Source organism: Physeter macrocephalus, chromosome 2 (assembly GCF_002837175.3).
Source record: "Physeter macrocephalus isolate SW-GA chromosome 2, ASM283717v5, whole genome shotgun sequence".
Taxonomy (NCBI): domain Eukaryota; kingdom Metazoa; phylum Chordata; class Mammalia; order Artiodactyla; family Physeteridae; genus Physeter; species Physeter macrocephalus.
The window spans coordinates 75,628,263-75,643,276 of NC_041215.1; the positions used below are offsets into that span (position 1 = coordinate 75,628,263).

At 36.5% G+C, this 15,014-nt stretch overlaps 1 protein-coding gene across 8 annotated transcripts in view; it reads left to right on the forward strand.

Moving 5' to 3' along the window:
- Positions 1-15,014, forward strand: part of UBR3 (ubiquitin protein ligase E3 component n-recognin 3) — a 229,007-nt gene that overhangs the window by 114,730 nt on the left and 99,263 nt on the right. For 5 of the 8 annotated variants that reach the window (XM_055088455.1, XM_055088442.1, XM_055088445.1 and 2 more), the window contains exons 20-24: positions 7,276-7,417; positions 10,931-11,035; positions 12,118-12,291; positions 12,478-12,510; positions 14,124-14,584. In XM_055088455.1, the coding sequence (XP_054944430.1) occupies positions 7,276-7,417; positions 10,931-11,035; positions 12,118-12,291; positions 12,478-12,510; positions 14,124-14,584 (915 nt within the window). The remainder of the gene's footprint in view (positions 1-7,275; positions 7,418-10,930; positions 11,036-12,117; positions 12,292-12,477; positions 12,511-14,123; positions 14,585-15,014) is intronic. The other 3 variants (XM_055088451.1, XM_055088456.1, XM_055088454.1) reach the window with 1 other exon arrangement.

Genomic DNA, 15,014 nt, shown 5'->3' on the forward strand with positions numbered 1-15,014 from the left:
CTCTTCAAATATTTTCTCAGTCCCTTTCTTTTTCTCTTCTACTTCTGGGACCTCTATAATTCAGATGTTGGTGCATTTATTGTTGTCCCAGAGGTCTCTGAGACTGTCCTCAATACTTTTCATTTTGCTTAACTTACTGTGTTTGGGGTCTCCTTTTTGCAGGCCGCAGGTTCGTAGTTCCCATTGTTTTTAGTGGCTGCCCCCAGTGGCTAAGGTTGGTTTAGTGGATTGTGTAGGCTTCCTGGTGGAGGGGACTAGTGCCTGTGTTCTGGTGGATGAGGCTGGATCTTGTCTTTCTGCTGGGCAGGACCGCGTCTGATGGTGTGTTTTGGGGTGTCAGTGACCTTTTTATGATTTTAGGCAACCTCTCTGCTGATGGGTTGTGTTGTGTTTCTGTCTTGCTAGTTGTTTGGCATAGGGTGTCCAGGACTGTAGCTTGCTGGTCGTTAAGTGGAGCTGTGTCTTAGCGTTGAGATGGAGATCTCTGGGAGAGCTTTCTCCATTTGAATTTACATGGAGCCAGGAGGTCTCTGGTGGTCCATTGTCCTGAACTGGGCTGTCTCACCTCAGAGGCTCAGGCCTGACACCTGGCCAGAGCACCAAGACCCTGTCAGCCACATGGCTCAGCTATGTCCTTGTTAAACGTTTCTTGTATTTTCTCCATTCTATTTCCAAGATTCTGGATCATCTTTACTATCGTTACTCTGAATTCTTTTTCAGGTAGACTGCCTATATCCTCTTCATTCGTTTGGTCTGGTAGGTTTCTGCCTTGCTCCTTCATCTGCTTTGTGTTTCTCTGTCTTCTCATTTTGCTTAACTTACTGAAACAAATTAGCTGCAGAAAGCAAACCCCAAGTCTACAGTTGCTCCCAAATTCCACCGCTTCAATTTTAGGATGATTTGTTGTCTATTCAGGTATTCCAGAGTTGCAGGGTACATGAAGTTGATTGTGGAGATTTAATCTGCTGCTCCCGAGGCTGCTGGGAGAAATTTCCCTTTCTCTTCTTTGTTTGCACAGCTCCTGGGGTTCAGCTTTGGATTTGGCCTTGTCTCTGCATGTAGGTTGCCTGAGGGTGTCTTTTCCCCACCCTGACAGGATGGGGTTGAAGTGAGCACCAAGACCCTGTCAGCCACATGGCTCAGAAGAAAATGGAGAAAAAAAAGAGAGAAAGAAAAGAAAAAAAAAATTAAGTTATTAAAATAAAAAATAAAAAAATATGATTAAAAATAAAAAAATACAGGAGTAATTAAAAAAAAATAGAAAGAAAGAAGAGAGCAACCAAACCAAAAAACAAATCCACCAATGATGACAAGCGCTAAAAACTATACTAAAAAATAAAAACACAAACAAACAAAAAAAACGGATGGACAGAACCCCAGGACAAATGGTAAAAGCAAAGCTATACATACAAAATCACACAAAGAAGCATACAGATACACACTCACAAAGAGAGAAAAAGGAAACTATATATGTATATCTATATATATATAAAAAAAAAGAGCAACCAAAATAATAAACAAATCTACCAGTGATAATAAGCCCTAAATACTAAATTAAGATAAACATAAAATCAGAAACAAATTAGCTGCAGAAAGCAAACCCCAAGTCTACAGTTGCTCCCAAATTCCACCGCTTCAATTTTAGGATGATTTGTTGTCTATTCAGGTATTCCAGAGTTGCAGGGTACATGAAGTTGATTGTGGAGATTTAATCTGCTGCTCCCGAGGCTGCTGGGAGAAATTTCCCTTTCTCTTCTTTGTTTGCACAGCTCCTGGGGTTCAGCTTTGGATTTGGCCTTGTCTCTGCATGTAGGTTGCCTGAGGGTGTCTTTTCCCCACCCTGACAGGATGGGGTTGAAGTAGCAGCTGATTAGGGAGCTCTGGCTCACTCAGGCCAGGGGGAGGGAGGGGTATGGAATACGGGGTGAGCCTGCGGTGGCAGAGGCTGGCGTGATGTTACAACAGCCTGAGGCGCACGGTGTGTTCTCCCAGAGAAGTGGTCCCTGGATCTCGGGACCCTGGCAGTGGCAGGCTGCACAGGCTCCCAGGAGGGGAGTTGTGGTTAGTGACCTGTGCTTGCCCTTGGGCTTCTTGGTGGCTACAGCAGCAGCCGTAGTGTTTCATGCCCGTCTCTGGTGTCCACGCCGATAGCCGCGGCTTGCACCCGTCTCTGGAGCTCATTTAGGCGGTGCTCTGAATCCCCTCTCCTCGCGCACTCTGAAACAATGGTTTCTTGCCTCTTAGGCAGGTCCAGACTTTTTCCCAGACTCCCTCCCGGCTAGCTGTGGTGCACTAGACCCCTTCAGGCTGTGTTCACGCAGCCAACCCCAGTCCTCTCCCTGGGATCTGACCTCCGAAGCAGGAGCCTCAACTCCCAGCCCCCAACCCGTCCCGGCTGGTGAGCAGACCAGCCTCTCAGGCTGGTGATTGCTGGTTGGCACCGATCCTCTGTGTGGGAATCTCTCTGCTTTGCCCTCTGCACCTCTGTTATTGCGCTCTCCTCCATGGCTCTGAAGCTTCCCCCCTGCCCAACCCCCGTCTCTGCCAGTGAAGGAGCTTCCTAGTGTGTGGAAACTTTTCCTCCTTCACAGCTCTCTCCCCTTGCACCTCTGTTATTGCGCTCTCCTCCATGGCTCTGAAGCTTCCCCCCTGCCCAACCCCCGTCTCTGCCAGTGAAGGAGCTTCCTAGTGTGTGGAAACTTTTCCTCCTTCACAGCTCTCTCCCCTAGATGCAGGTCCCATCCCTATTCTTTTGTCTCTGTTTTTTCTTTTCTCTTTTGCCCTACCCAGGTAGGCAGGGAGTTTCTTGCCTTTGGGGCAGTCTGCCGTCTTCTGCTAGCATTCAGTAGGTGTTCTCTAGTTGTTCCACATGTAGATGTATTTCTGATGTGTTTGTGGGGAGGAAGGTGATCTCCACGTCTTACTCCTCTGCCATCTTGAAGGTCCCTCTTTATTTATTTATTTATTATTTATTTATTTATTTATTTATTTATTTATTTATTTAGGCAGGCTCTGCTGGGTCTTTGTTGCTGCGTGTGCGTTTTTTCTTGTTGTGGCGAGCGGGGGCTACTCTTTGTTGCAGTGCACAGGCTTAGTTGTGGTGCACGGGCTTAGTTTCTCCACAGCATGTGGGGTCTTCCCAGAGTAGGGCTCAAACCCGTGTCCCCTGCTTTGGCAGGCGGATTCTTAACCACTTCGCCACCAGGGAAGTCCCGCTATTGTGTCTTTAGAATCTACCTTGATTCAGGGCACTTTGTAGATAATCAGTAATTGCTAAATGAATGAAAAGTAAGTTTCTTAAAATTTTTTTGTGCTGAGAGTTTAAGTGAAGATAAGCCATTTTCTTTGTGTGATGTTTAGACCTTTAGAATTTTAGGATCTTATTGCTGGAAAAGCCCTTCAAGATCTTCTCTCCAGCTTCTGTAGAAATGTCTTAGGAGCCATCACTGGAAGAGGGGGTTGGGCAACAGCAACAGAAGTCCTAAGAGAGTGGAGGTGGCTCATCCCATTTTCCTCACTCCCTTCCAAATACCCCTTAATGGGCAATTCAGCTTTTAAAATGAGAACAAAAACAAAAAACAACAAGAGCAAAAACAAACCAACAGTTGGAAAACCATCCATTCAATTCAGTGTTATATTTTACATATGAGGGGACATTGTGGTTCAGAGAAGTTCAGTGAAATACGTTTGTTAATGGCAGTGTTGGAACTATTGTCTAGACCATTTCCAAAAGACAAATGTGATTTTTATATAGTGGTTACTTTAAATTTAGCTGGAAAGCAAATTTTTTTGAACTGCAATTTCTGATATTACTGTTGCTTCCCATCTCCCATCTTGAAGGTTAATGGCTGCTGGCCCATGTTTTAAAGTATGATGTATGAGTTTATATATGTCACTTTTGTCTCAAGCTAGTCAATAATTAAGTGTTGGTTTGAGTCACTTAAAATTTTTTTTTGTTGTCATGTAGCTTTTCATTTGCATTATTTCATTAATGATTTTGAAAAGAGCAGTCAGAATGATGTATTACCTGCTGCCTTGAACAAATATATAACCTTTATTTCAGAACACTTTATTAATCGAGGTGCTGCGTATTTAGGGGCCTAGTGCTTAAAGCAAACAAAGAAATAAAAACTAAAAATTGCTTTTCTATGCTAAATGAAATAGAATAATTGAAACATTTAATCATAGGCTATTGAGATTGCTTTGAAAATTATGCTTATATGTAGCCACTATAATATTATATGGAAACCAGTTTTCTTTTTAAAAGCAAACATAATGGCATCCTCTTCTTGAATCATAGATGCAGTTAATGTCTCTGGTATGTTGATGGTAATTTTTTTTTTTTTTTTTCAGCAGAGAAAGGTTTATTGCAGGGCTAAGCAAGGAGAACAGGTGGCTTGTGCTGTAAAAAACCCCAAATTCCCCCATGGTTTTCAGGGAGAAGTTTTTATAGGCAAAATTTGGGGTGAGGGCTGCAGGCTGTGTGACTTTCTTCTGGTTGGTTGATGGTGAGGTAACAGGGTGGTGCTCCAGGAATCTTATGCTCAGCCTGAAGTCACCATCCTCCACCTGGGTGGGGAGCCCCAGTTCCTGGGTGTATGGCTATTGTCTCCATTCCCTTCACATCCCAGGGACCCTTCTTTTGCTCCATAAAGGTGACCAGGTCTGGCTTAGAGACGACCCAAGGAGACCAGGTTTTTATAGTTCTCTAACATCACATCCCTGTACAATTCCCATTGAGTGCTGTCCAGAAATTCCCACTCATCCTGAGAAAATTCTGTGACTACATCCTGGAATGTCAACAGTCCCTGAGAAGCTGCTATTTCCTCCTCTTCTTCCTCTTGTCTGGATCATTTTCTCATTGATATTACATTGAGGAATCACATCAGCATCTTGAGAGTATGCCTTTGCTCCTAACATACCCACAGGCAGAAGGATCTTGAAATGCTGAAAAGGCCAACTTTTCCTGTCCTTGTCTCAGAAGATATTCAGAAAAAATCATCTCCTATATGGAGACCAAACTATGAATTCATTCTTTCCTGTTTCTAGGTGTTCTCACTTCATATAGATGTCAGGAAATTCTGCTTACACGGGGTATGTGGGCTGTACTGACTTTCCCCTTCCAAACCCATGTAACAGGAAACCATGTTGCCTCTCCTTGTAATTTATTATTTTTAAGATTTTTTTCCCCCTCCCTACATGATATTTGTTTCTTCTAAGTTGAGTTTTCTACTGTTCAGTCTCTAGCTTTTATGTTAGCTGCATTCTTTGGATGTCTGATAATTCTGGCTGCTTGTGTTGAAGAGCTCTCAGTGCCTTGGTGGATCTTTGTAGATTCTGAGCTTTAATGTAGTGTGATTTGGGCAGGCAGGTTTGTTGAGAAGCCCTTATGTTAGTCTCTTTAGAACTTCCTTTTTGGTTTTGTCAGATTCCTCAGAGAAGTATTTTCAAATATCGCCCAGAAGGTAATGGTCTGGCTGCCATTATTTTGTGAACTGAATGGAGTCAGAGCCTAAGTGCTCTAAGTCAAAATGCATATGATGACTTTCTTTTTTTTCTCTGTCATTTTTCTCACATTCTACTGGCTCACATCAAGCCTGGTAATGGGGTGGAAATATGTAATGTACCAGCAGTGAGGCACCTCATGTCATATGGCAATGAGCAGGGATGTCCTCCTCTTTTAAGGAAGTGATCCAACAGTTGGGAACAACAATACAGTCTGCCATAGAGAGTGTTCCAAATGCAAGAATAATGGGACTCAAGCAGTTTGGTCCTGGCCACACCTCCTCCTGTTGTTTTAGGTCAGTACCATAGCTTAAGGAAACTTCAGAGACAAAGATTTCTAAGAAGGAATTTGCATAAAGAGGGTGAAATCTCAGTGGCTCTCAAAGGACACCTGGACTTTCTAGGCATATGATGATTTTAATCGCCCATCCTCCTGCCCTTAACTGTGCTTGCATTTTACCTTCTCCAGAGATGAATTCTCTAGCCAGAATTCTGTTGGGGTGGGGGAGAAGCAGTTTTCATCCAATCCTCATTTTAGCCTCCTATCTCCCCAACTCCAGTTATTGAAGAACCAGGTGTTTCCAGTTTCTGAGCCTTTTGAGGATTCTGCAGTGTAATTGAGGTTGATTCTCAGCTGTCCCCATTGCCTTCCTGTGATTTGGCTTTCTTCGGTTTACTAGAGTCAACATGTATCCATTTGCTTTCCGATTGACAAAATTTTGCACTTTTTTTTTTCGGATTTTCTTCATCCTGGTGCTTTTCATCCTTTAAGAAATACCATTACTATATTTTTATTGGAGTTTTGAGTGAAAGTAAAATTAAATATTTATGTTCATTCTGTCATTTTAACTTCAAGTGCTGAATGTATAACTCACTTGCGTTCTCTGGATTACTGGGTGAGGTTGAGCCTTTAAAAAAAACTTATTAATTTCCCTTCATGATTCTTGGTATGAGATTGGTGTATGGATTATTCTTCGATGATTTTTCTGTTAGATTGTCTAAAGTTTATCAGTTCTAAAGTTTTACTTTTATATTTGGATTTTTAATCCACCTGGAGTTGATTTTTATATATAGTGTGAAGTAGTGATTTATTTATTTTTTTTCCCCTACAGAAAAGCAGCTCCAGGACTATTTATTGAACAATCCATCCTTTTCTCACTGATTTGTAATGCTAATTCTGTCATATACAATTGATCCTCATTGTTTGCAAATTCTATTTTGCAAATTTGGCTACTTGGTAAAATTTATGTTTATGCCTGAAATCAATACTTGGAGAAATTTCTTGGTTAGTCACAGATCTCGGTGGATGTGCAGAGGGCACCTAGGTTGAAGTGGAACAAAGCAAAACTCTACCCTCTTGTTTCAGCTCATACTGTAAACGTGTCCTTTTCATGGTCAATTTAGTGCTATGTTTTTGCATTTTTGTGCTTTGGTGATTTCGCTGTTTAAAATGGTCCCCAAGTGTAGTGCCAAAGTGCTGTTTAGTGTTCCGGAGGGCAAGAAGGCTTTGATGTGCCTGACAGAGAAAATTTGTTGTCCGATAAGCTTTGTTCAGGCTGTTATAGTGCTGTTGGCTGTGAGTTCAATGGTGATGAATCAATAATATGATACATCCAGAAAAAGGTAGAGGAAGTTATGATCTGTACCTAAGGCTATTCCAAAAAGTGCTAAAGTAACATGTAGTGTGTGATGAAGCTATGGAATCACCATTTAAATTACATTTTAATCTTGAGTCTATCATCTAATATTAATTTTGTTTTATTTTTACAGTTTAAAACAGAGTGGAAAATTCCCTGGAAATCCCTGGCCTCCCTATAAGAAAAGGACGCCACTCCATCCCAGCTATAAAGGTCTCATGAGACTTTTGCACTGTAAAACTTTACATATTGTGCTATTCACTCTGCTTTACAAGGTACAGTAGTAATTTGAATAGACTCAGATTAGAATTTATTACCATATTTTTAAAATAAAAGTGCTAAAGGATAATATTTACATAAAAATACTATTTATAAAGCAAAGTGTATTTATATGTTTAAGATGTGTGAGGATATGTCATAATCACATATATGAATTGTATTCTTTAGGTAATTTCAAATCTAAGTTGAAAATAACAGCTATACCATATTTTGGGGGAAACTATTCATCTTATCAGTTTCAGATAGGAATTTTTTTTATGGTTTCTGTGCCACAAGAAATGAAATATTGTGTGAGTACAGGAAGAATGAAATGAACAGTAGGGACCAAACCACCAGAATCCACTAAAATGACAAAACTAACATGGCAGCCATAGGAGCCAGTGACCCTGTGTTTAGGCTTGTTCTCTTGGCTTTCTTCCTCTGATCAGGAATGTGACATGGAGGGATTTGAATGGGCTCCTATGTGGTAACATTAAGGATTTTCTTTTGTTAAATACCTTAGAAACTCAAAAGGTGATGCTTTTACTTTTTTGTTACCTAGAATTTGTTTTATCCTTGGGTATTCTCACACAGAACTGACTTACTTATTTGGCTAACATTATTAGTTGTGTACTTAAAAATTGTATACATAATGTCATGGAGTATGTGTATATATATATAACAGGCATATTTATGTTCTAACCTGGATAAGAAATGAAAGACAAACTATACTCATGTTATATAGATAAAGTAACTAGACACAATAAACATTATACAGTTAGATACAAAAAAAACTATTGTTTCTTCTTTCTAATTAGAATTTGAAAAATTAAAAATTAAATTAAAAAAGTAAGCCTATTTGTTAGGCAAATTTACAATTACTACATATACATTACTTAAATAAGAAAATATACATTAAATTTAGTTAAGTAGACACTTTAGTTTTTTTCTTGTTTGCTGTGTAAACAAGTATAGCTTTTAGATTTCTGTACCCCCTATTCTTTTTAACACTACCCCATGACCAGTTTTTCATTTTACTTGTAAAAATTATGCCTGTTAAAATTTTAGACGAGCGCCTCAAAAAAACATCTTGAATGGTTTATTTTCATTAATTTCTAAGAGAATTATTCAGTAAAATGATTTAAAGTGTTCTTTTTTTCATTAAAAAAAGTAGAATATTTTTTCTTACTAAAAAGATATTTCTGGTTTTGATTTTTTACAAATAGATATTTTTTGAATGTCTACTTAGTGCCAGATTTTGTTTCACATACTTTATATACACTTATATACATTACTTTGTTTAATTCTAGGAAACTTCCTTATGAGTGAAAGTTCTGTTGTTATTCTCATTTTTCAGATATGATTTTTAAGTTTTAGAGATTAAATAACTAGTTTAGATAGTGAAGCTAAGTACCTATATTGGGTTGGGCAAAAAGTTTCTTTGGGTTTTTCTGTAACATCTTACAGATAATAAATGTCAGTAATTCTTGATTTAAAAATTAAAGAAGCCTACTGCAAATGATTTGTGTCCTTTCAAGTTAAATTTTTCAACATTTTAATTTGCTTACTGTAAAAATAATATTTCATCAAAAATAGAAAGGCAATATTTAATTGTTATAAGATTATTATGAACAAATTTTTTAAAATCTCAACTTTGTAATAGCTTTCATGACTTTTATGATAATAGATGAACCTTTAATTGACATTGCATTGGCAGGTCAACTTTCTAAAAATCAGTGTCAGTAAACCATTTCATCTCCTGCCATGTTTAATATTAAAAAACTTTAATATAGAACATGTTGATAAAAATCCCCAGAAACCATTTTTTTTGTAGTCCCTAATAAAGTTTTTTCTTTTCTTAGCCTTTAAGTTACTCATTTGAAGCTGTAAGTTGTAATGCCATAGGATTTCAAGCCAAAATTTATTTGATTTTAGCTAGTAATGCTTTATTTATTAAGAGGAGGCAGAGTAGTAATGATAGGCAATCCTTTGAAACTGTGGAGTTTGAAACTGTGTTCTAGTATTGCTTGTGCTAGCTGAGTGTGTGGCTGAGCCTTGGTTTCCTCCCTGTAAAGTACTGGATTAGAAAAAATGACCTTTGTTGCCTCCCAGCCTTCAGTCCCCTGTTACTGCTGTTCTTGCTCCTCCCACTATCCATACCACCTGTCTACTATTTATTGAACACCAATTGCTAGATACTCTATGAACCAAATTACAGATAGTAATCATGTAATCCTTGCAATAATTCTGGACTACTATTCCAGTTTTGAAGATGAGAAAACTTAATTAAGGCCAGATGTTGCTCAACGTCGAATAGCTAAGTATATACAGAATTTGTATAAAAAATCAGGTTTTTAAAAGGTTTTAAAAGTCTATTCTCCTCACCACTGTGCCACACAAAATATGAATGGAAAAGCCTTCTCAGTCGGCAGAATAAGCATTAGAAAGTCAGTGAACTGAAAGTCTTTATTTTTTAGTCACAATAGATTAGCTCCTAAGTGACTGATTCCTTTCCAAGCTCCCTCTGCCGTTTGGACAGTTTCTGCTAGGCTCAGCCTAGACTGGCCTCTTTTTTGTTCTCTTTAGTCTCATCTGCAGCTGACAATGCCACTCCCCGCAGAAGCTCTTCCTCTTACCTCTTCCATAGTTTGACCAGATGGCTTTTTTTTTTTTTATAATAATGAAGACAACATGATAGCTGCCAGGCTGTTTTTTTCTTATGTTATTTTATGTGTCTTCTGGTTAATAGTTTGTTGCATCATATTGAATGAGTGATTGGTGTAGGTTAGCCCCAAAGTCCTGCATAAAATGTGTAAGGCTTGCATTGTGTATTCCATGTATAAGGTCAGATTTATCAGTATTTCCTCAGAGAAGCCTCTCTCCTAACCACTTGCACGCCTTTTTCCTTTCTCACTCATAAACCACACATTGCATACACATTTACACAACAGCACAAAACACTCAGGTTCAGAACTTTAATTTTAGAGACAGATTTTAAGAATATTAATGTTCCATAAACAATTATTTTGCTCCCAATTATATGCCAGGTGCTATGCCAAACACATATGCATCAATTATCCTATTTAACAGACTTATTTATCTGATATCTTTGTCATCAGGAGAAGAGTGTCAGCAACTTAGGATGTAAAATAGTCTTGTTAAATTACTTTATTAGATACTAGTATTTTTATAATAATGGTTTTAGTGGATTATTTAATGTCTTAACCTTTAGGAAATAGTGAACTAATATTTCTGGATATTGCCTAAAATACTGTGTGATCTTGAGAGGGAACCTGTTTTACTGGTTTTAGTTTTGTCTTTTCACCAAGGTATAGCTTTACTTATGTATGTGATTATGAATTTTGTGTATATATGTATATATATATATACATATGCATACATACACGTATATATGTGTATATATATTTTATGTTACTTTCATCTATAACATTCAAATATTTTTTGATATTTAAGTGAAATATGTTTTGTGGAAAAAAAGTAATTACAGGGCATTTTTTCCCTTTTTAAAGATTTTGATGGATCATCAAAATCTGTCAGAACATGTACTCTGCATGGTTTTATATCTGATTGAATTAGGACTTGAAAATTCAGCTGAAGAGGAATCAGATGAAGAGGTAAGTAGTTTCTTGTACTTTTAAATGTTAAAGTTATGACATGCCTTAATAAAAGGTTGTATGTCATCGTGAAAGGTATTTATGGATTCATCATACTCAGATGAAAATCTTCCTAAGAACTACTGGAAAAGGCCCTTTTTAATCTTCACATACATATGTTCTTTTAGAGGTTTCACTAATACATTAAACTCCATTTGTAGAACTATTGAATTTGAAATTCATAATTCATAATATGTAGATCTAAGAAACGTGGTTAGTGCACTTTTGGAGTTATGCTAATAGCATTGATTACTAGTAAATAATTGTTATGTTAGGAATTCAGTCTAGAAATTCTGCTAATTTGATTAGGGATTAATTTTGAATAGCAGATTGTTTCTGTAAAGGTTTTAAGTTAATAGAGTAAGTATTGTTATAAGGGAGAATGTTTACTTAAGAATACAAGTTGTTTGTTAATCTGTTTCAGGATTTTATAAGTATCACTTCCATAAAAGTAATTGTCACTACAAATTGATTTTATAATTAATTGATATTTTCCTTATCCCCTCCCTCCAAAAAGACAGAATACAACACAACATAATAACAGCCAAAAAACAAACAAACAAGAAAAAAACAGACAAGTAAAAAGACTAGGCTGTACTTTATATTCTAAGTTGAGTGAACATATATCCTTTCATAGATATTAAAAGGTCATTACGATTCCTCTAAGACTAAGTCAGACTTTTGGTTGATTTTTCAGACTTTTTCTACATTTAGTCCAAATTAGCATTATTTGACTGTATTATGAGTTATTTCTAATGGTTGATGAATAATATTCTGTACTAAGTATTTCCAAATTGAAAAATGTATTTTTTTTCTGGAGAAGTTTAGCTGACTTCCATTGGACTTACCTATATTAGTACTGAGAAATTTGTTCTAAAATTTTGTGTTTGTATTTGGTTTATTAGCACTTTGTGATTTGTGAATGAGACTATAAGGGATTCAGGAATATGACAGGCAATAGACTATCATTTGGGCTTGTTACATTTCCATTGTACCTTAGACCAGATTGGCAAGGTTTGATATTCATTATGTTTACATTTTAGGCATCAGTAGGTGGACCAGAACGTTGTCATGACAGTTGGTTTCCTGGTAGTAACTTAGTATCGAACATGCGACACTTTATAAATTATGTTAGAGTGAGAGTTCCAGAGACTGCTCCGGAAGTGAAGAGAGACTCACCTGCAAGTACCAGCTCTGATAGCTTGGGTTCTTTACAAGTAAGTGTAAAAGAGAGAACAAAAAAAAGGAAAGACTTTGTTATGTTGGGTTGTGTCATTTAGATCATCCTATCATATCCAAAAGAAAAATAAATGTGGTTGTAGAATAACTTTAAATTGTCTTTTATTTCCTCTGATATATTAAGCAGCTTTTGCCTCACCCATCTTTTTCCTTTAATCTGCCAGAGTTCACGTCGGCCTAAAGTTCTTCAAAGAGAGGTAGATGTATATAATATTTGCATCAACTAGCAATATGGCTTTAACTGCAAATGGGGACAGATGCTGAAGTATTTGTGTGTATATGTGTGTTTAATTAATATGGTTAGATTAAAAAAACGTTTAACGTGTGTGTGTTTTTTAAATGCAGTAATTTAGGCTTAATTTTAAAGAAAATTCATATTATTGAACTTAAAAATAATACTGCATATTTAGTAGTGGGTTTTTCTTAGTAGTGTTAGTATTTGGGGCCAATTATAAGCAGCACATTTCAGTCTGTTTACATTTAGCATTGTTACTAACATCTTAAAAATGAATGTTTCCTAAATCAAAATAAATTTAATCTTTAGTTGCTGGTGGCATGCCCATTCACAACTTTTTTTTTTTTTTTTGCTCCTATGGCAGTTCATTAACTTTGATAAAATAAGCCCACAAAAATCTTAATCTCCATATACTGTGTATTTGGACGCATTTTGAAAATCAGCTCTTTCGTTGCATGTAGCTTAATTAATTTATAGAAAGCAGAAATGAAAAATCTTGATATGACAGGGCAAGTAACTAAACTTAAATACCTCTAATTCCTACAATATAGATTTTTGCAAGTAAAGAACATTGAATCAGACATTTCTTGTTGAAGAGTCCATTTGTAGGAACTTTCTTTGTCTTTGACAATATGTTTTGGCTGTGAACACCATAAAGAATTTTGATTAAAATATTGGAATCTATAAGCGGCAGCCTTTGCCTCTAATGCTGGTAGAGAGTACGTTGAAAAACAGTTTGGATGTTAAAAAAAAATAATGTATGTTATAATTTAGCTCATAAAAAGCTCAACTGATTGAAGCATCCTTTCTATGCTTGCTTAGAAAAATTAATGAAATCCATTAAACTAACTTGTATCTTAATTAAAAGATGATTTCTAAGAGCTGTAATGCAGTTTGACTGCTTTAGCAAAAAAGGCTAGTTTGAAGATAAATTATTGAGAAAAATGGTTTAAAAAAATCTGTTCAAATAACAAATTATAGTGATATTTAAATATGAAAGAGATTAGTTTGATTTTTCATCTTTATATTTCATTTTAGTAACTTAAAGCATTTGTGTTAGAATTAATTTTCAAACTTTGGAAGTTCCTTAAAAATGAAATTAATTAGCAGTTCAGATTCATTAACTTGGAAAAAAATTAATTTATAATTTTAAGTGGAAGATACCGTGGTCTTCTAGAAGTTGGTAAAGAGTACAGTATTCTTGATGAATGTTGGATAGAATAGCTTTTATTCCTTTAATATGATGAAGGACTTTGTTTATGATTCCTCTTTAATATGGCTGTAGAAACTACTCAGGCTTTGTCTATTTTCCCTGGTAGGTAGGCCCAGGAGGTTGTAAAAGAGGTGTTACTGTGGATAATCGCCTTTCTCCTCGATGTTTCCAGGTTGAGTGGGACTAAGTATATTTGAGAGAAGTGAAGAGACAGATTTACTTAAAGAGCAAATCTATTAAATAAATAAATCTTTGGATGAAACTTTGAACATTCCCTTTTGAAAATGTAGTACTAATATGGTTTTAAACTTGACACTGAATACCTTCTCTTGATTTTTATTTCTTTCTCTTTTGAATGGTAGAATTCTGGTACAGCTCAAGTTTTCAGCTTAGTAGCAGAGCGTAGAAAGAAGTTTCAGGAGATCATCAATCGCAATAGCAATGAAGCAAATCAGGTGGTTCGTCCTAAAACTTCAAATAAATGGTCTGCACCTGGTTCAGCTCCACAGTTAACTACAGCCATTTTGGAAATTAAAGAAAGCATATTGTCTTTGTTAATTAAACTTCACCACAAACTCTCAGGAAAACAAAACTCCTACTATCCTCCCTGGCTTGATGACATAGAAATTTTAGTCCAACCAGATATACCTAAATATAGTCATGGAGATGGTATAACTGCAGTAGAAAGAATTTTACTAAAAGCTGCATTGCAAAGCAGAATGAACAAACGCATCATTGAAGAGATATGTAGAAAAGTGACCCCTCCTGTACCACCCAAAAAGATCACTGCTGCAGAGAAGAAAACACTGGACAAAGAAGAAAGGTAATTTTTATTTTTAATGCTTTAAACTAATGTATGGTACAGTTGAAGATTTTATATTACCACACCCCATCCCCACTTTTGGCCATCTGAGGCTAATCACCTGGATGTTTAACAGCTATAATTATAGCTGATTAGTTTGTAAGATAAATGGAATCAAAGATAGTCAGTGCTTATGCGTTTAGCATGCTTGAGTTAGTTATCATTTACATTTAGAATACATATGGTGACAGCCATATGTATTCTAAATGTAAATGTACATGTATGTATTTAAAGGTGAGCTGTCGAGTGCGTAGCTCATTGTTTTAATTAAAGAAACATACTGAAACTTACAAGTTTATTATAAGTTTACAAAGGAGTAGTATAGGAGACCAAACACATATTCTGTCAGTGCTATTATTATTTAAACATTTTTGGAGGTCTCATATGTCTC